The 21353-nt window shown below is 40.2% G+C and overlaps 1 protein-coding gene across 3 annotated transcripts in view; it reads right to left on the reverse strand.

The window, feature by feature from the left end:
• Positions 1–8473: 8473 nt before the first annotated feature.
• Positions 8474–21353, reverse strand: part of spire2 (spire-type actin nucleation factor 2) — a 33617-nt gene continuing 20737 nt past the window's right edge. For 2 of the 3 annotated variants that reach the window (XM_087797693.1, XM_087797694.1), the window contains exons 9-16: positions 21087–21259; positions 20735–20945; positions 20392–20510; positions 14252–14389; positions 14112–14179; positions 13201–13228; positions 12771–12868; positions 8474–10413 (exon numbers count right to left, since the gene is read on the reverse strand). In XM_087797693.1, the coding sequence (XP_087653819.1) occupies positions 10143–10413; positions 12771–12868; positions 13201–13228; positions 14112–14179; positions 14252–14389; positions 20392–20510; positions 20735–20945; positions 21087–21259 (1106 nt within the window). In that variant the 3' untranslated portion in view covers positions 8474–10142. Of the gene's footprint in view, positions 10414–12770; positions 12889–13200; positions 13229–14111; positions 14180–14251; positions 14390–20391; positions 20511–20734; positions 20946–21086; positions 21260–21353 lie in introns of those variants that run through there. The other variant, XM_087797695.1, reaches the window with a different exon arrangement.

The raw sequence follows: 21353 nt of genomic DNA on the forward strand, positions 1-21353 counted from the left end.
CACCGTCAAGCGTCTGAGCAGAGATGCAGTGAAAACCGGTGTGACCTTTCAAATTAATGGCATAACCGTTAAAACCATCTTGAATACGTTATATTTTCATGAGACCAGGAGTGTGTAAATAAGGTGCATACACTGCGCCATTAGGGTTTGTCAAGTAAAAAAAAACGGTAAAACAAATTTAACAACCCGCTCGGAGGGTGGATGGGTGTGTGTGTGTGTGTGCGTGTGCTCTGAGTCTGCCCTTCGCACTGAAGCCGCTAGTTGGTTCCACAGCAGAGGGGCTTGAAAACTGAAGGTCCTGATTCCATTTCTACATTTAGAGATCTGTGGTTTAACTAATAGATCTGAGTTTAAGGATCGTAGCATCCTAGAAGGTTGATAAAGGGGCGGGAGAATCGAGTGGAGCCGCGGACACGCTGATGACAGGTGAGCTCGGTGACGTCAGCAGCGCGATGTACGAGGTGAGAGAGACAGGTGAGACACTGAACGATGAAAGGGGGAGGAGGCAGGGCCGGGTCTAGGCAGGGGCAAGAGGGGGCCTGGCCCCCTCAAGTAAATGTTGTGCCCCCTCAAACCAGGGCCGGGTCTAGGCAGGGGCAAGAGCGGGCCTGGCACAATGCCCCCTCAAGATTTGTGGCTGCCCCCTCATACATGCCTGTCTAGACCCGGCCCTGGGAGGAGGTAAGATTTATGAGAGTGTAAAAGCTAAACAAGTGGGTGAGAGAGAGGTAAGTGAGACAGAAGGAGTGAGTGAGATGAATTTAAACATGTGAAAAAAAAAATGAAATAAAAATGAATATGGGTTTAAAGTGGGATGTTAGAATACAAACGGGGTTAGAGATGAAAAAACACTGTTGTTGTTTTTTTTAATCTTTGACACTGTAAGGTCAAAACAAATTGATGTTTTATCTTTACAAGAGACTCAACGTCATTTTTAACTCAATTTTAATTCAGTTTTAACCACTATCAAGTTTTAGAGATGATTTTAGTTATTTTTGGAATGATTTTAGATGAAAAAAACATAATATTACCTGTCTTATACAGTGGTGGGACCATGGTAATGTCAAGCTTTTATGTAAGCAGGACATTCTGAATGTCACACAAGACAGGACTGAATCTATCAGAGAGCTGGACACTCAGCTAGAGGGTTTATCTCAGTCCACAGCATATTGACGGTACATGGAAGCCCTAAAAAGTAAATAGCTGGATCTAGCCAACCACCTGGGTCCAGGAACTCATCTATCCTCCAACAGCGGGCTTTGGCCTTCACACAAGATAGAAAATAACTCACCAAACCTGTCCGGAACCAGCAGAGAGTGGATTTCAAGAGTGAGTACCAGGAGCAGCACAAACCTCTTTTTTTTTGTAATCAGCAATTTTATTGGTTTTACTCCTCTCCTTGTGTATCTGGTGTATTGGTGGAGTAAAGTTAGTTCTGGAGCCCTTAGTCTCTTTCTCCACTCGTCCAATGCTCTCCCAGCGAACCTCACAGAGCGTATCCCCAGTAATGTCCTGGCAGCCCGAGCGAGAGCGCCGGTCCTACAGCGTCACCAAGTTTGCAGGGATATGTTCTTGCTTCTGTCCAGCACCCCTGTCAGCCCAGGTAAAGTGCTGTTGCTGATTGATCAGAGGCTGTTTGAAAAACCAGTGCAGAGTTAGTAACATGATTGTGGCTCCATTTAAAAAGTGCACAGGCCTTAAAGCACCCTGATAAAAAGAAAGTGAATTGTTGAGATTAAAAAGATTAAAATCTGTGAAAAACCAAGCTGTGGTTCTGGTCACATCCCTTTACAGCAAGCCTGAGGAACTGGTCAAGTACTTCTGTACAAACTGAAGTCTAAAAGTGGCAGTTCTACTGGCCAGGTGGATTAGGCCTTTGCCCCCTTCTTCACGAGGTAAAAACAAGACCCATCCCAAAAGAAATGGATCTTTTTTTTTTCTCTCTGATAAAGTGACAAGTGCGTTTACATGGTGCCGATCTTTTACTAAAACCACAACATCATCAGCATAAGACGATAAAACCACATTCCCACTAAAACCAGGTAAAAACAGACGTAAAAACTCAAATGTATCTTGTGAAGAAGGGGTTCCAGGGAGAGTGCATAGAGCATGCCCGACAGAGCACAGTCCTGCCGAACACCTCTATGCACCTAAAAGAAGTACACAAGCTGCCATTAAGTTTCAGCACACTCTCAATGTCACTGTACAGTACCTGGATCTTTGCAATGAAATCCTTGCTGAACCCAAACTTACCCATGACTTTCCACAGGTAGCCGTGTTCAACGCGGTCAAACGCCTTTTCTTGATCTAGTGCGATCAATCCCTCCAAAACATCCCAAAAGAGGCAGACGTTGTCTACCATCAGCCTGCCGGGAACACAGTAGGTTTGGTCCGGGTGGATGACCTCCTCCAGGACCTCTCTCAGCCGGAAGGCATAGGCTTTGGAGAGGATCTTGTAGTCTGTGCAGAGGAGGGAGACTGGATGCCAGTTCTTTATCTCCTGGAGGTTTCCTTTCTTTGGCAGGAGGGTAATGACGGCCCTCCTGCAGGACAGAGGAAGCGAGACGGAATCCAGGCTCTCGTTAAAACATCAATGACGTCAGGAGTAGCAATCCCTCAGAAAGCTTTGTAAAACTCAACGCTGGCCCGGACTATAGCACCCTGGACCCTGGTGTACAGCAGGTTGGCTAGGTGCATCCTTTTACTTTTGAGGGCTTCAATGTACCATTGAATTCCTGTGGACTGAGTTAAACCTTCTAGCTCCACAATCTGAGTCTCCAGATCTGTGATTGATCCAGTAATGTGAGCTGCTGACATAAAAGCTTGATCTGGACTTTACCATGTTCCAACCTCTGTCTAAGACAAGTAAAATCATGTTGCGTTCGTCTAAAATAACTCCAAAAATAACTAAGAGCATCTCTAAAACTTTGGTCACTGGTTAAAACTGAATTCAAATACCAGTAGGTGCTTTTGTGTAAAATATTTCTTATAAAAACATTACATAAAATTAAAGAATTATCACCAAAAGCAATTGGCACAATTTGACTTGTTTTAAAAACACTAAATTGGTATTTAAAACAATAAAAGTGGTCAAGCCGTGCCAACGATACCCTGCGGCGTTCGGTCAGATGGGACCAGATTGTGTTTAATTTCTCTATTGAGATCAAATGATTGTTTGATGTGTATTGTCTGCAGCCAGCATGCATCCTCCTCCAAACGTCCACCAGGCCATGGGATGTGACCAGCTGTTTCAGAGCATATTGGGAAGCTGGACGAGGCTCTGTATGGTTCCTGTCTAAAATATTATAGTATAGTATAGAGTATAGTAAGAATCCCCAACTAAGAATAAATAATCTGTGATGCCACAATCATTCAATTTCTCATTCAGTTTCTGGAAGAACATGTTTCTCTCCGCACCTCTATTTGGAGCATAACGTTGATAAAAACAATGGAAAAAGAATTTAAAACAGCTTTGGCTAAAAGACACCTGCTAGGGATGAACTCCCAAAGAATTTGTCGTTAACGTTCCGGGAAATAAAAAGCCCAATCCTGCACTGATGTTTGTGCCGTGACTTAAAACCACTTCCCCTACCCACTGGTCCGGTCAGTCTCGTTGTTAAAATCACTGTGAGTCGCTTGTAAAAATAATACCTCGATGTGTTTGGACCTCACAGTGTCAAAAATAAAACCCTTCTTTATTTAAACCATTGCCCCCGTTAGTATTTAAATTTCCCACTGTAAAACCCTCAATATTAAAAAGTAAGAAGTTTCAAAACGGAGCTTAAAAACAATAATTTAGTAAAAAGGCAAATAAACTTACCAGATATTTTTATCGATTTGCGTTTTAACTTTTTGTTTTAAAGCTCCTCATCGTCGAAGACGAGGCGAACAACAGGTAGTCAACAGGTAGTTCTGCTTAAAGGATGACCTAAATCGCTGGACAAAATTACCTTTATCACTTAAGAAAGAATAGAAACAGTCAAAATGTCAATTCTGCCAAAAATCCATCATCTATTCACAATTATTCCCATCACTCCAAACTGTTCTTGGTTCAAATCTTTAAACTCTACAGCTAACAAATTCTATTGGAAACTAATACTCATAGAATAAAATGAACTACATTGCAAAAACCAAAGACACAAGGTGGACTTGAAGCTCAAAATTTTGAACTTTACCAGATAAAATATCTTACCCAGTGGCTAAAATTGTAACAACCTACTACTATCAGATATTCCATTTATCACTCAAACTATTAAAAAATACCAATGTTTAAAACTCTGACAATAAATACAGCCTAAAAGGTTTGGTGGAGAACCTTAAAAATCACAAACTCAACAAAAAAGCTCACCCATCTGGCTGAACCCAGATCCCACTATCAACAAAATAATGATTAACTTCAGCAGCTGGAAGGAAAAGGGTGTTACACACCTGCACCATATTGTACAAGAAAACTTGCTCATAGGCTTCTCTGAACATGTAGATCAATTTAATATGACACATTCACACTTTTTAGAATATATGCAATTGCGTTCTACAGTTTTAACAATAATTACAAAAAGATATATCCTCAGAAGATTCCATTCCAGTGAATAAAACACTAAGCATCCCATATCATATTGGGAGACACCTCTCAGCTCCCCCTACTGAGAAAAACACAGACCGTATTGTTAACTTGTCTAAATATAGCCAAGAAAACAGTCCTTCTGAACTGGAAGACTAAGGAAAACGTCAACATCCGCATTTGGACTGTTGGGGTGGGGCTTGGGGTTGGCTAGTTGTTCTGCATAGCCCTCTGGCCTGAGTGGCCTTCCCCTTTGTCCCATGGGGACATGGGGGGGCTGTGGGTGGGTTGGTCTGGGGGTGGATGTCCGCTGCAGTGCTCTGCGTTTGCCCTGTGTGGGGGCGTTTGCCTCCCTGGCTGCCGGGTGGTGCACGGCCAGGGTGGTCGGTCCTTCAGGGGCTGCCCGGGTGATGGGGCCGCAAAATTGGAAGGGACATGTCAGGGGGCCGGCGGGAGTCAATCAAAGGGTATACTATTATAACCTGTGATTATAATTTTAATTTCTTATCTGTTTTAACTGGCGAAGGTATGCTAAAAAAAATGTATATATGAAATATTTAAAAAATATTTTTAAATATTTTATAATCAAAAAGATCATTTCTACAAGTTATTGATTTTTTTAGGTTTTATAAACGGCTACTGAAATTATTACCCGCGCTGAAATGGTTCTTTAAGAATGTAAAACACATACATCCTTTATGTTTCATTAAAATCTTCCTAAAATTCAAACCAAGTATAATTTTGCTATTAACATTTCCAATGTAATAAAACTGTCTGTATAATGTTCTGTCAGTATTCATTTTTTATTACTTAAATGGTTTTTAACGCAGAGGTGATTTGCCTAGTGAGATTTAACATCAAGAGAGAGGGAGAGAGACTTTTAGTTCTCTCAATAAACAGTGGAGATGAATGTGTCTAACATTTTTATATAAAGCTCTGTATTTTTAAAATTGTTCAATATAAGAATGAGACCAAAAATCCGGTCACGACTGGTGACATTATGGTACTAATATGTATCGTTCCCTAGCACAAACCAGGAAAGGGAATGAAATGTGGTAAATGAACGAATGATGGGTCCTTATGCCTCTTTATTGTGTGCACTTAAATGTTTCAGTGACAAAAAACAATACAAGTAAGTAAGTAAGTAATGGTTATTTCTAGACCAGGGTCACAAAGTGCTTTAACAATGATATAGTATAAAAGGCCAAGACACATAAGACAAACACAGGAGTCCCAGAAAATCAGGGAAAGACCCAGACAGTCCCTGGACACTTTCAAGGCTGTATCTGTAGAGTGTTGTTTGTGGAAGCCAGATTGAAAGATCTCATGGATGATGCTCTGGTCCAGGAACAAAGACAGCTGCTCAGACACCACCCTCTCCGAGATCTTGGACAAGAAAGGTAGCTTAGAAATAGGCCTGAAATTACTGAGGTTGTTCGGGTGTAAGCCTGGCTTTTTGAGTAAAGGCTCCACAATTGCATCCTTAAATGCATTCGGAAAAACCCCTGTGGAAAGGGAGAGGTTCACCATTTTGTTAACCCATCGGCCAATTACATCAAACACTTTAATGAAGAGCCTACATGGAAGGACGTCTGACATGCAAGAGGAGGGTTTCATCTTGCTCACCAGAGCCGAAATATCAGAGTTACAATGTTTAAGGAGGACCACAAGGTGGAGAAAGGCTCAGTGCCAGCAGGGGTTCCACACAAAAGGGGAGCGATTTTATCTTTGATCAACTTAATTTGGTCAATGAAAAATCTCAACAAAGCATTGCTGTCAGCTTCACAGAAGACAGGGGTGTTTGGAGCAGCATGACACATGAGAGAATTTATGTCATGTGAAACAACACTTTGGGGTTTTTCTTATTTGCTGTTACCAGTTTCCGAATGTAATTAGATCTGGCAGTTTCCATCCTCTCATTGTACGAGGACATAAGAGGTGAAGTCGGTGCACCTCAAGTTTAGTGGACCTCTAGAGACACTCAGTCTAACGTCAAAGTCTCTTCAGAATCAGGAGATCTTCATTTGTCCAAAGGCACCGTTTTTTTCTGAATTGTCAAGTTCGATTTAACAGGTGCCACTTGATCCAGCATTTCAACACAATGATTAGTGAAACAGTGAATCAAATTGTCCACGTTGAGGCAATTATTGAAGAAAAGGGTCAAACATAGCAGAAAAATTGTCTGTATATATAACTTTATGTATATATATGGTAGATAATCACCCCTGCCTCTTCATATCTGCATCTTAAAAATAAAAAAACAAGAAATGTACCAATGGTTTGGTGTTTATATTTAAACTCTATTGTTTTGAAAAAACAAAATAAAAAAAAACCAAATGCTGTGGGGAGGGTTTTTTTTGTGTTATTTATTTATTTTTGTAATACGTTATTGTAAATGTCATGTCATTAATCACTTAACAAGGTGACCCAAAAGCGGAAGACAATATAAATGCAGAAAGGAGAAAAGTTTACAAAATAACAATTTAATAAAGACACAAAAACACCACAACGTCCACAAGATGGAGCTAAAGTCTTTTTTGAAAATAATTAACAAGTCCAGAGCCCTTTCTCTCCATACACAGTCCGAAGAAATCAAAGGGGTCAATAAAGAACAATAAAGAAAAGGAAAATGGCGAAGCAGGAGGTATTTAACGAAATAAAATGAATCAGAAGTGGATCGTGACATGTGATTTGCTTTGTTTTGGTGTAAGAGTGGAAATTTTGTAAAATTATAATACATATTAAGAAATGTAAGAAAATGTAAAAACAAAATAAAGTGCATTGATCAACTCTTTGGGTTGTGTGTTAAAGTATTAAATGCATTTCCCCGATGCATTGGCTGCCAGTTTCTTTCAGGATCCATTTAAAAATTCTGGTTCTTACTTTCGTAACTATTCATAGTCAGGCTCCTCCTTACATCAGTGATCTGATACAGACTTACACCCCAGCTCGGGCTTTGAGGTCTGTGGATCAGAATCTACTCATGGTTCCGTGCACATATGCTCTATGTGGTCTTGTTTTTTTTAACTATGTGTTGCTTTTGATTGTTCAAGTGCTTTGTGACCCTGGTCTAGAAAGGCGCTTTACAAATAACTGTTACTTAATTTCTTACTTATTTACACAAATATATTACACACATACGCCACAAACACAGTGTGGTCTCTGGAATGATGAAGCATCTCGTACTGTGGTGAATCACTACAGCACCAGATTGTGATGGTATAGAGGGGGTCCCAAAATAACATTTTGCTTAGGACCCCATAATGGTTTGGGTCGGATCTGGATGGATAGAAGAATAGGTGGATGGGTGGACATTAGGTAAAGTCATTCTGTTTTATCTTAAGGGCTCAACCATACCTTTTATTTTGAAATAACAACCAGGCACTTTTCAACAGCATCAGGTGACTTGTTTATGGTTTATTCATGATGATGGAGTTATTGATGTGGCAGATCCTTGCTAAAAAGGCAGCTGAAAATTTCTGTAATGGATGACACACTGACCTTTGACCTCCCACTCAAGCAAAACACTCTTGCCTCACATAGCAATTATTTTCAGTAAGTAATCTGTTCCTTTTTAGAGTTATAGACAAAAATGCAAGTACATTTTAATGACGCGAATGATGCTTAGTAGTCTTCGTCTTTAGCTTCCTCCAAAAACATCCATATACATTCAATACAAGATGGACATTACAGACGAGCACCAGGGAGGTATGTGGATTTTTTTAAGTGTATTTTTGCAGAAAGTAAAGACTACTGAGCATCATTCGCTACATTCAAATGAACTTACAATTTTGCCTGTAACGCTTAAAAGGGATGGATATCTCAAAGGATTATCCCCCAAAAAATGTTTATAGGTAACAAAATTGTATCTTTTCCTCATAATCCCTCCATTCAAAGTCATTACTTTCCAACAGTGTTTCATTGCTTTATTGACGTTTTCTTGTGTTTTCACAACCAGTTCAGAATTAAAGCGCGCGGACACACATCTGCATGCTGTGTAAGTTAAAAGATGCCATACTATGCAGCTTCAGTTGCTACTAACAGTGTCGCCGCTCTGAAAAAATAAATTAACTTACTCGACAGTCTAAAAATCACAGCAACAAAACTCTTAAGGTGGTCATTATGTCACTCTCATGGAGGTAAACTGGTCGTGTTTAAAGATTGTAAAAATTCCAAAGAGACAAAAGTGCTTAAGAAAGTATCAACTGTCTGGTTGACCATCTTCAGAATTTTATTTTCATTGTTTTTTTAACGAAGATGTTAAGGCTTTGGATGGGGTTCGTGCCACAATGACAAGTATAAAATACATTAGTTAGCAAAGCATGCCGTGTATCGGGAAGGGAAGGTACAAGAGGCACTGTCTCCTTGTCAAAGATGAATGCAAACATAATGAAAGGTTTTTTCTCTGATGTAGTTATGACAAATCACAAGGAAATGTTGATATTTTCCACGCAAATATTGTAAAAAAAATGTTTTAATATATTTAAGAAGAGATTTTGTTCTCACTTCAGATGTTTTAGCAGTGTCTAAATCATTCATGAAAGTTATTATCATGAAGAAAACTTTTCACAGCAGGTTCGGAAAGGATTCAAACCCCCCTGAAATTTGTCGGACTGGCCTCCTCGGTGCAAAACATATGCTGGTTCACATTCCAAAAAGACAACGATCCCGGGCACAAAGCAACAATAACGAAGGAAGGGTTCAGAACAACTCTCTGAATGTTGAATCTTGAAACGTATTTAATTCCCGAGAACTGGATACTGAGTAAGGGTGTGAACAGGAATGGTGATGTTTTTTGTTTTAAATCTGCTATTTTTTTATGTTTGTTTGCCTGATCTTGATGACTTCGACACCCCCAAACTGCTTGACAGAACGTCCTGAAAGATTGCATTTAAACTACTGGCATCTCAGAGGTTTCAATTATTTCAAGGGGAGGTTAAATTTCAATTACATTCTTGCTTTATGTTATACATATTTAATGAGAATTATTTCCATGATTTCAGCTCCTTTCAGCAAGTGTTAGGCGCATAATCCATCAGAATTTACTCTGTTCTCTGCTCCCCATCTCTTTTCAGATTTCTTGGGGGGTTATTCGATTTAAAAATATATATATTTCTCTAACACCTATAATATATCAACTACTCAAATTGTAAAAAGCAACAATTCTCCCTCGTTTTTAAAATGTTGCAGGACACACTTGCAAACGTAGAACTCAACCTTCAAACCTTTGGTTTTTGGCTTGTCAGACACTCAAGAGCCAGTTTGCCAACCTTTGTATAAGCATAGATCATTTTAATTTTACACACGTCAGGAAGGGACGCAAACACCTGCCAGAGCAAAAAGGAATGTGTTTACTTCAAAACTGCTACACTATGATCATCGGTGAATCAATGTTCATGTTATTCTCCTTTAAATGATTGACTTCGTCCTGAAAAAAAAAGTGATCAGGCATCTAATGACAGTGATCTGGAGGGTTGAGGCTGGTTCTTAAATATTTATTGGTTCTGCAAGCTAAAATCATGAGCGCTTAGAACAGGCACGTTGATCTAGTCTATAGTGTTCCTCTGAAGCTCTTTGTCCATCACACAGTGGAGCTTTGTGATTTGTGAGGCTGCTGTGGGTCGGGGCGAGGCAGGACGTCCTGCTCCGGGTGGTTCTGGAGCCGGACCGAGGTCCTCTGGGCCGCCTTGGTGGGTGTGTTGTTCAGGAAGTCCAAGCTGCGGCGGCTGGACGAGATCACGTCGGCCACGAACTTGGTGCAGTCGGCGCAGATATCCCGCAGCGAGCAGCCATGAGCGTAGAGGTGAGGGAACTCCTCTTCCACAGAGCGCCGGCACAGACTGCGGAGAGGCCTGTGGACAGACACCAATGATCAGCCTCAACGTTTTGAACACCCATCTCTTCATTTGGTCGTCGAACTACAGAAAGTCAACAATGGTTCTGAGACAGAGATTTCTACCAGAAAAACTTCTGATGGGCAATTTATATCAATCGAAGGAAAATCCATCTGATTCAGTGTGTCCTTTTTATTTCATGAACTCTGTAAAATGTACACATTTCTTTAAAAGACAAAAAGTGTAAATGTTAATTTTTTTTACAACATCAAAGTCTACATAGAAAGTCCAAATTTTCATTTTGAAGATAATTTTCATAATTTCCTAATGAAATTGATGCTCTTGATAGTTTACACTTTTTCCACCTGGAAACTCTGTTGTTGAAATGTTCTGCGGCTACGAACACAGTTTCTTAAAGTGACATGACAGACAGATGATTAAATCACTCAAACCCTTGCAGGAGCCAAGGTCAAGTAGTCTAATCAGATTGATTTGCTCATGTTGGTAGTTAGACAGTGGTTAAGTGAACTTACAAAACTAAAGATGGAAAGTGAGACAAACCGTTTTAAACAACAATAGTTTTTTTTGCTGAAACTTAATGTTATTAAATTATTATTGAGGAGCATCAATCAAATGATTAATTATTAGGTTCTCATTGTTATCTTAACTCTGTGATCATCATTATGATGATTGGATTATTATTATTTTTATACTCTACGGTCCATATCTGTGAAAGAAGCTCTTTACTGCCTTTTTTTTTTTTTTGTCAGATCAGGGCATAAAACAGAGACACTTGTTTTATGGCACAACTCAGTCTTCATTATAGTGGTTTGAAGTGTCACTGCTGCTCCCTCTTCTCTACAGACACATTTAATCTGACACACCATGAGTCCAACCTACTTATCTACTTAAAACACAAGCTAAGGTTTTGGAGAGCTCATCTTATCATTTAGCTGCAAAATCAAACTGAAACACGAATCAGTTAACCTTCTCTGAAGGTCAACAGCAACTCTCAGAACTGGATTAAATAATCCGCACCACTTCAACATGAATTATGAAGATGCAGTTGCAGATTGACAAGGTGTTACACTGTGGTCAAAACCTACTTGAATCTTGCTGACACAATGAGTGAAGAATCTCGACCAAGCACTGAAAAATTATATTCTTCTGCCTGCTTTCAAGTCTGTATTCTGCTTCTCTTTAGAGATGAAAAATAAAATAACTACAGTCTCGAAACAAGAAAAATTAAACCTTTAGGGGGTTTCTTTCAATGCGTCACAGGATATTCATATGGGTAGGATTTGGCGCAGGTTTTGACTTTATCAACAAAAATTGGCTTTAGTTCAGCAGTCAGCGAGATCTTCACCCAGTGAGTGTGTGCATTTGTGCGCGGCTCTCTAATAATAATTGTTAAAATTAATGTTTTCCTGTGTCGCGGGAATGCCACCTCCAGGAGCCGACAAGGTTTGTGTTACGTAAACCGAACCTGTGCAAATCCTAGCAAGCTGATCTTCCTGTCATGTGTTTAAAGAAGAAAAAACCCATAGGGGGAGAACCCTCTCGATTGCAAGTTCCCATGGTTATTCTGTGTCTGAAAGACATTTAGAAGGAATATTATGCATCATGTCTGTTCCTGCAAAAGTGATGGTGATGATGCTTAACTTAATTCAAAACATAAAATGTTCTCACTTTTGACCACTTCATGTCCTTCTAGTGCCAAGCATCAATTTAATCATGGAATTATGAAAATGTGATTCAAAAATGATTATTTTGAGTTAATATGTTTGTGATAATTTTATTATATATTATATATTTCTATGTTGTTAGAATGACTCAATTATTCTTTTTACATTGACACACCATTTTGTTCACACTAACACTTTTTCAGCGTTTTAACACATTGAATGAGGCAATAAAGAGGACCATGTTTTCAAATGATTGGTTTAAAATTTGAAAAAATATTCATAATGTATATCATATTTTAATCTTTTATCTGTCTTTGTTTTTTTTTTATTACATTTTTCCTCTTTATTTAACTTTTTCATTTAAACACTGCACTTCAAAAATAAATGTAATATTCATATGTCCGATTCGTTTAAGTATTACCTGTGGACCTCTGGTAATTTGTAATAATTGCGGAGAATGATAATTATAATAATAATAATTCTCAATTGTGCATATATGCCACTGTAACAGACTTTTAGGCACTCACCAATATTTACTTCCGCTGTTTTATTTTGGTTGAAACTGAGGTTGAAAAGGAAGTTCATCGCGTTCGTTGTTGTTGGCTTTCAGAAATGCATATGCAGTGGTGGAGGTTGTTCATCTTGACACCAAAAGCAATACAAGAGAATGGGTTGAATGCTTAGACTTACTTATAAATGTGACTTTTATATTCCTGGTTCTTGGTGGGACTCTGGAAGCCAACAGTATAAACGGGAATATGGGCCATCTTCTTGGAGGGGATTTTCATCTGCAGAGACCAGATCAGGACTGCAGCTGATTATTTGACCTGTAGATGCTGGAAATACTCACAGCTACACACGCCACTGACTTCACCAAATCACAAATCAAAAATGCTCACAAAGCGGAACACACACACATGGGTACACTCACGGCAAGGCAAAGTTATAAAAGCCACAATGTCAAACCTACAGAGCACAGAAGCAAACATCCAATATGGGCTGAGGCAACAGAAGTCGACAGAAACAGTTAACATGGCGCTGATCCAGCAGAGAACATGATAATGTCTTGACTTTATCTCATAATGACATAAACTTGTCTCAATATCCAGAGAGTTTTTACCTTCACGCTGCAGCAGCTGCACACCGACCTGTCGGAATAGGAAAGCAAATTTAAATATGTACATGTATTTTTTAAAACTTAAATTCCTATATGGCATGTTGTTAATAAATATCTTAATGACCTTTTTTTGTTATCAATTTTTCCCCTATTTGGGTGTAACGAACAATTTAAAATGGCAATGTCCTAAAAATGCAGCCTTACCTTCTTTTAATTTTTGTTTAGGGAATGTGACCCCTACTCTAACTGTACAAAGATTACAGGTACATACGTTATTAAAAGGAACTTTTTCTACACTTCCTTGTACATAAAGACAATAAATATGAGATCATGGAAAGATATAACCATGGATGCATGCAATATTAACAAATCTTGAACACATTATCAAGATCTTTTTTATTGTATTTTATTATAGTCTTCCCTTTACATTGTCATGAACTGTCTTCGTAAAATAATTTATACTTTACTCCGTTTAGTTGTGATTTAAATAATTCACTTTCATTTTAATATTTTTCCCACGTTAACCCAAGTTTTAAAAGTTAAAGTACAGACTATGGTACACCACAGTTGACTGTGACTCACCAATGTCACATTTGTTTACCTCTCCAATAAACTTCCGTTTGACCCCAATATTTAACTATTTTCAGTTTGTAATCTTTGCTCTTCCTCCTTATCCACTCAAATATTTCCTTTTCTGCTCTTCTTTAAACTCACTTTAAATTCCTTCATTGTAAAAAAAAAAAGTGTTTAAAAGTGTTCTAAATTGTAATGACGTAGGATGACAGAGAACATGTAACGTTTGTCCATTAAACTGATTTAAATGTATCCTGTATTTTTCTCGCCTTTAACCAGTGTGTTTGCAATAGTTTCAACCATTTTTTAAATAAATGATGGAATTCCCAACGAGTCCATACCTTTTGCACAGTAGACAGGTTGATGGCCAGGAGAAGAGAGGGAATCTGGCTCTGCAGCAGCAGCAGATCTGACACAAACGCATACACACAACATTTCATCCCAGTAGGCAAATATTGGGGGAAAAGTCTGAGTGTCTCACCCGTCCTTTCCTTAGGTTATGGTAAAGCTCCTTGTTCTGAAGAAACTTCTCCATCTCTGCCTTTACCAATACTCGGCGCACGTTGATGACCTCGTCGACGGTTAAGGCTAAACTCTCCACAGGGTGACTGAACTCATCCTGGACACAGATCAAAACCAAACAGGTATCATTTTTTAAAGATTAATTCATCTTTACTACCCCATAACACACATCATGTATTTTACAACATTCAATGTGTTCCTGTCATAAACACGTCATTCTATAATATTAGAAATATATTGTATTCTTTTGTCGATTAACATTCTAATCTGCAACATATTTAACAATGTTAGAGTTGATATTTAAAGGGCAACTAATGTGGAATTCGAAATGTAAAAGTTTTCCTCTCCAAGTTGCAGTAAGTCCCTCATCATAAGCATCATAAACAATTTCCCGATGGAGGCCTCCAGAGGGATCAATGAAGTTTATCTCTCTTTAAGAATGTTTTGAAGAGATCACTTTATAAAGTTCTCCCCTCACTGAAATCTCGGCAAAAAAGAGGTTACGAGAGCAAGGCCATTGTGACTCAGACGTTGTCCGCAATTATAACCTACTCCAGCCAGTTGTAACAATAAGTCCCTTGGAGGTGGAGACTATGGGGAAGAACATTCATGCTTGATCAATCACAGCACAGTGGGCGTGGTAAATTTCATTTACAGAAAACAAAGTGTTTCCAGTGGGCGAACTTAAGCACATTTTCAAATCAAAATATTTCAACCAAAAGAGAGTTTTGTGCAATGAGACACTTAAATCAACACATTATTTGCGCATAAATGTAACTGATATCTTTTTCTAAATTGATTTAGTTATATTCAATTATATTTGGAGGGTATTATATTTACATATGCATCTGTGAATTTGTACAGGAAGTTTGGCCCATTCTTCCTTGCAAAACAGCTTAAGCTCATAGGGTGTTGAGCGCTTCCGAACTGCAGTTTTCAGATCTTTCCATGTATTTTCAATCAAAAGTAGGTCTTGGCTCTGACTTGTCTATTCTATCAGATGGGTATTTTTTGTTTTCAACCATTCCATTGTTGCCATGGCTTTATGATCAGGGTCATTGTTGGAAGACGAACCTCTGTCCCAGTTGCAAGTCTTTTGCAAGTTTAAATCCAAAATTGCTCTGTATTTGATCCCAGTATCTAACCTATAAAATCCCATTCAGCCAGGTGAAAAAGCAAAAGTAAGGTTTAAAAAAAAGAAAGAAAAAAAATAGGTTAAAAAACAAAACAAAAAACATTCAATTAAAAAAAAAGATTTGGTTAAAAAAAAGAAGATGAAGTTAAATGAAGTAGCCATTTACAGTTTAGGAAAAAATTACCGTTGCTGGAGTTTATATGTTGATAATTTGTACTTTGAACATAATCAACATTTTGTGATGAACTCAACATCAAAAATCAAATTAAATCACGTGCAAACCCCTGCAATGCGGCAAGAAAGCATGCCAAAATTACAACATTGAAGGATTTCGGAGTTACGTGAAAGCATCGCACATCCCTTCACACCCCCAGTCAGTGTAATACCTAGTTTTTCTGGCGGAACATTCCGTCATTTTCACACAGAGTTTATTGTAGGTACTGTCTTGTAACATCTCTCACATCACTGTGTTTTTCATTTATCGTGAGGAAAGACTTGGTTTCATGCAAACCCCTTTACTTTGCATATGTGTAAGCAAAAATATTTTTTTGTTTTTGTTTACAGATTGAAACATTAAGAGCGTCACAACATGACCCAAAGGTCATTGCTGGGTATTTTATGGACACTGTGACCAAAGTCTCTGGTTGTACTACCAGAGTGAGACTTGATCATGGAACAGAAAATAGCCATCTTACAGAAATTAGGTCATTTTCCTACAGAAAACCTACCTCAGACAGACAGTGTCACTTTGATTTGACTTTAGACTTTCTTTTATTGTCATTGCACAGAAAACACAGCAGTGAAACTGGCAACGAAATTTCATTGCAACACAGCAGAGTGAATGTATATATAAAAGTATAAATATAAATATTAATAAGTTAAAAATAGCGAAATATAGTATAAACATAATAAATAAATAACGTTTTAAATATTGCATAGAATTAATGTATATAAAAGTATATATATTAATAAGTTACTTAATATTTTTAATACTGCATAGCTCAAGTTATATTTCATTCAGTCAATTCAGTCTTATGGCCAGAGGAAAGAAGCCATTTCTAAATCTTTCTGTTCCGCAGCATCTGCCAACAGTCCATGGGGGAGGTGGGTGGGGTCAGTCAGAATTCTGTGGGCCGTGTTCAGAAAGCGTGTTTTTGCAACGTCCTGGATGGGGGGAGTACTGTCCTAATTATTTTCTCCGCGGTCCTCAACACTCTCTGCAAAGACTTCCAGTCGGTGGCCTTGCCGCTCCCCGACCTGATGGAAATGCTGGTCAGTAGGCTTTCAATGGTCCCTCTGTAGAAGGTGAAGAGGATGGGAGGCGGGAGAGACACCTATCTCATCTGTTTTAGGATGCTGGGCTTTCTTGACTATGGGAGGTGGTGTGAAGTGTCCAGCTGAGGTCCTCTGTGATGAGCACCCCTAGGAACTTGGTGGTGCTGACAACCTCCACCATTGTGCCGTTGATTAGGAGTGGTGTGTGGCTTTGTGGGGATCTTCTGAAGTCTATGATGATGTCTTTGGTCTTGTCGACGTTCAGAAGCAGGTTGTTCACCTCACACCAGTCCACCAGATGTTGCACCTCCTCTCTGTAGGCCAGTTCATTGTTGCCCACACAGACAGACTGGGTTATGTTGGTAAGGAAGTCCAGCAGCCAGTTGCACAGGGGGGTGTTAAAGCAGTCCTGCAGTGCAGACATAGCGCCCTCTGGTCACACTCTCACCTTCTTCACAGCAGGTTTTTCTCTTGTGAGAAGGGGCTGGTATGCTGAAATTAGCATAACAGAGAGATTGTATGAGAAGCCGAGGTGTGGGCGAGGAGCTTCTCTGAAGGCCATCTTAATGTTGGTGTAGACCCAGTCCAGTGTGTTTTTTCCTCTGGTAGCAAAATCCACATGTTGATGGAATTTAGGAAGCACAGTCTTCATATTGGCCCAAAGTCATGTATCATACTACTCGTCCTCCAAACAATGGCAGTGTCGTCAGCATACTTCTGGTCGAGACTCAGCTCGGAGTTGTAGCAGAAGTCTGAAGTTTATATGATGAAGAGGAGAGGGGCCAGTACTGTCCCCTGAGCTGCTCCTGTACTGCACACCGCAGTGTCAGACGTGATCTCCTTCAGCCTGACATACTGTAGTCGATCAGTGAGATGGACCAAGATCCAGGTGACCAGACCAGGGTCCACATGCATCTTTTTCAGTTTGTCCTGGAGCAGAGTGGACTGGATGGTGTTAAAGGCACTAGAAAGGTCCATAAACAGGATCCTCACTGAGCTGCTTACTTTATCCAGGGAGAAGTTCCGATGTAGGAGGTGAAGGATGGCATCTTCTACACCAACCACAGGCCGGTAGGCAAACTGCAGGGGGTCTTGTGAGTGCTGGACTTGTGGCCTTAAGTGTTTGAGGACCAGCCACTCCAGTGTCTTCATCAGCTGTTAAGTCATTGCTACCGGTCTGTAATCGTTACCCTCGCTCGGCAGGATCTTTTTCAGGACTGGAACGATACAGGAATTCTTCCACAGGGTTTGTACTTTCCCAAGCTGTAGACTGAGGTTTAAGACATGCTGGAGCTGCTCAGTTAGTTCAGCAGTGCAGGTGTTTAGTAGCCGAGCAGACGACTTGTCTGGACCAGCAGCCTTCCCTGGACGAATCTTCTCTACATCCACGATAGCGGTGCTGAAGTTCCATCGGGATATCGTGACGATCTCCAGCCCGTGCCATTGACTTCAGTGACGGCAGATCCTCTCTTGAGTAAACAAGATGATTCTGTTGTTCAAAAGTATTCATAGAAGAAATTATAATAAAAATGAATTAAAACAAGAAAGTTATTGATCGTAATTGATCGTTACTTTTGAGCTACGGTGCCTTGTGACGTAACATCAGTTAAATAAGTACATGTTTTGGCCTGGGATTTTTGTCTTTTAACAGGGGTATGTAAAATGTATTGGAATAATTTCCCTTATTTGTATTTATATTTAATTTTAGTTAAAGTGTTGACTCAAAGCATTACTACAAGTGATCTGGTTTTAGTACTCCTGGTTTGTCCACAATTATTTAACAAATACATTGTTATCAAAAATGTAATCTTTATTCAACAAAACAATAAATTAGAAGCATATCTCAACATTGACACAAGACCAAATACTTCATGGTGAGTAGCAGACTTTACCAGAGCCTCTACCACTCTTTGGTTCTTTGTCCTGGTGGTTTGAGTCGACAAATCTGATGAACTCTACCCATTTCTGTTTAGTATCAGAAAGTAGATGGAGGACTTTTACACGTTGACAGTTTTGATCAAACGTTTCCCCCTCCGTTTCTCATCAAAATGGAATCTCCTGATTATCGGCTGCTCTGTCAGATACCAGGTGAGTGCCACAAGAAATCGAGGAGAGGTTCACGTTCTAATGTACAAGTCAAGAGAAGACGTGCCGCAGATGCAGCTGGCCTGGACTCTGATGTCATCGGACATGCTCGATGTCTGTGCTACATTCCTCCATGTGATGTGTGACAGCACTTACATCCTGGAGCCTACACAGTGCTGGAGTGGTGGTCAAACATAAAACATGCATACAGAGCCATAACCCTCCCTCATCTTAGACAGTATACTCCTCAAGACCAGTGATGCTGCATTCAGGTCCAGAGATAAAGCCCTATACAGAACTGCTCGAGAGGACCTGAAGAGAGGCATTAAAAAAGCTGACCACAAGAGAAAGATCGAGTCCCATCTGTCCAGCAACAACACACGGGCGGTGTGGCAGGGCATTCATGACATCACCAACTACAGAGGCTGCCCTGCCACAATGACAGGAGACCTGAGTGAGGCGCTAGCAAAGGAGCTGAACTGCTTCTATGTTCACTCCGAGACTTCACAGCAAGAGTCCTCAGCCCCTGCTCTTGCTCCTTCTCCTCCCTCCAGTTCCAGTACCTACAGACTCACTGTTAACGAGCATGAGGTCAGACAGGTGCTCCGGGCAGTGAACCCCAAGAAGGCTGCTGGTCCAGGCAGGCGCTCAGCACATGTGCCTCCCAGAATACAACCATTTTCACCACTCATCAGATTTTCAACCTCCCCTGGCCCAGGCAGTCATCCTGCCCTGCTTAAAATCCGCCACAATCATCCCGGTACCCAAGAAGTCTCTTACCACCAGCCTAAACGATTACCGCCCTGTGGCCCTCACTCCGATAATCATGAAGTGCTTGGAGATATTGGTCCACTAGCACAAGAGGCTTCGATCTTCACCAATTTGCATGCCAGGCCAAAGGATCCACTGAAAACGCCATCACAAGATCACAGGGAATTCAACAAGAACTCCTCCATGCTGCTGATTGAGAGCATCCTAATGTACTGCATCACAGTCTGGTACAGCAGCTGCACCATGGCAGACAGGGAGAGGCTTTGGAAAATCCTTAAGGCAGCCCAAAAAAATCATTGGCTGTGCCATAAACTACTATACAAGAGCGAATGTTAAAATAAACAATAAACACTTAGTGCACCAACATTTGTTGGAGCAGACTTACCTTCCGCCAAACTTACTGCTCACACAATTTGCATGAGGTTGTAGTTTTGGTGTTGCTTTCTTGCCTCGTTGCAGGGGTGGTCACGTGATTTAATTACATTTTTTACGTTGAGTCCATCACAAAATGTTGAGTATGTTCTTAAGTACAAAGTATCAACATATAAACTCCAGCAACGGTCATTTTGACTAGCAACTTTTTTTTTTCTTTTTTTTTTTTTTAAATCAAACCCCTTTTGAATGTAAATAAAAATAATTTACTATATTACCAGTAATTGTATCACACAGTTGTAATGAGTCTGTTCTCAAATATTGCCATATTAATGACTCTATGGGCCATGTTTGACACTAAAGAAAAGGAATTTGATTAGCTGTTGTAACTGAGCTTTGACTGTTGCAGAACATGATAATACTCAGTAAAAGTGAACTGTGTTACCTCATTAACAACTCACCATCCACTGATGTTCCTCTCCAGTCCTGAAGGTGGACTCGTCTGTGGTCTCGTTCATAGAGTTGAGGGACAAGCGCGCCGGGGAAGCTGGTGGGACCCAGCCCTGGACAGGGAGAGACGCTGCAAGTGCGTCATAGTGATATAAAGTGGAGGAAAGATCAACAGATGAGACCAAGAAAATCTGACTTGAATTAGACTTGAACAGAATCACTTCACAGAACTTATCTCAAGATCATGCTTTATTAATCTGAGGCTCTGGAACTTCACATTCAGAGAATTAAAAAGGGACGAGTGGGTCCAAAGCTTTTAGCCAGAAAAAGATATTTCATTTCTGCAGTACTGACCTCTTTGCGTGGGCACAGGTCCAATGCCAGTCAGAGTTCTGGACCGATCACCTCTCAGCCTGACTGCTCCGTCCAGCTCGCTGGACTCAAAGACAGACGGAGGACTCTGCCCTCTTAGCAGGGCCAGGTCGTGCTCCGAGAACGAGCGGTCTCTCTTTATGGGTCCTCCGACCGCCATTCTGAGTTCCTCGCTGTCAGGAGAGTCGTCGTCCTGCAGACAGGAAAATTGTCAACTGATACAGAGAACAAGATGGCAGACTATAGGATGACATCCTTCTATGAACAGCAGCATGATTTCAACCTGAAACCTTAAGTAAGTGGAGCAATTATAGGACTTTGTCTCGTCCTTCACCTCAGACAGGTTCATCTCCTCCATCTCAGCCAGAGTCGGCGCTTTGAGCAGCACTCGAGGGCGAGACGGCGTTTTGAACCGGCACCCATGGCCTGACAGCGACAGATCAATGCAGGAAGTGGATTTGATGTTACAAGGGCAAGCCTGAGCCAGACAGGGCAGAGATCCGAACACTAGCGGAGGAGAAAGAAAAGCAGCATTGTAAGGAAAAATGGCAACTCCAAAATAATAAACAATAGATTTGCATGTCTGCTACTGAACATTTGA

The sequence above is a fragment of the Callionymus lyra genome, chromosome 8, assembly GCF_982586985.1.
Source record: "Callionymus lyra chromosome 8, fCalLyr1.hap1.1, whole genome shotgun sequence".
NCBI lineage: Eukaryota > Metazoa > Chordata > Actinopteri > Syngnathiformes > Callionymidae > Callionymus > Callionymus lyra.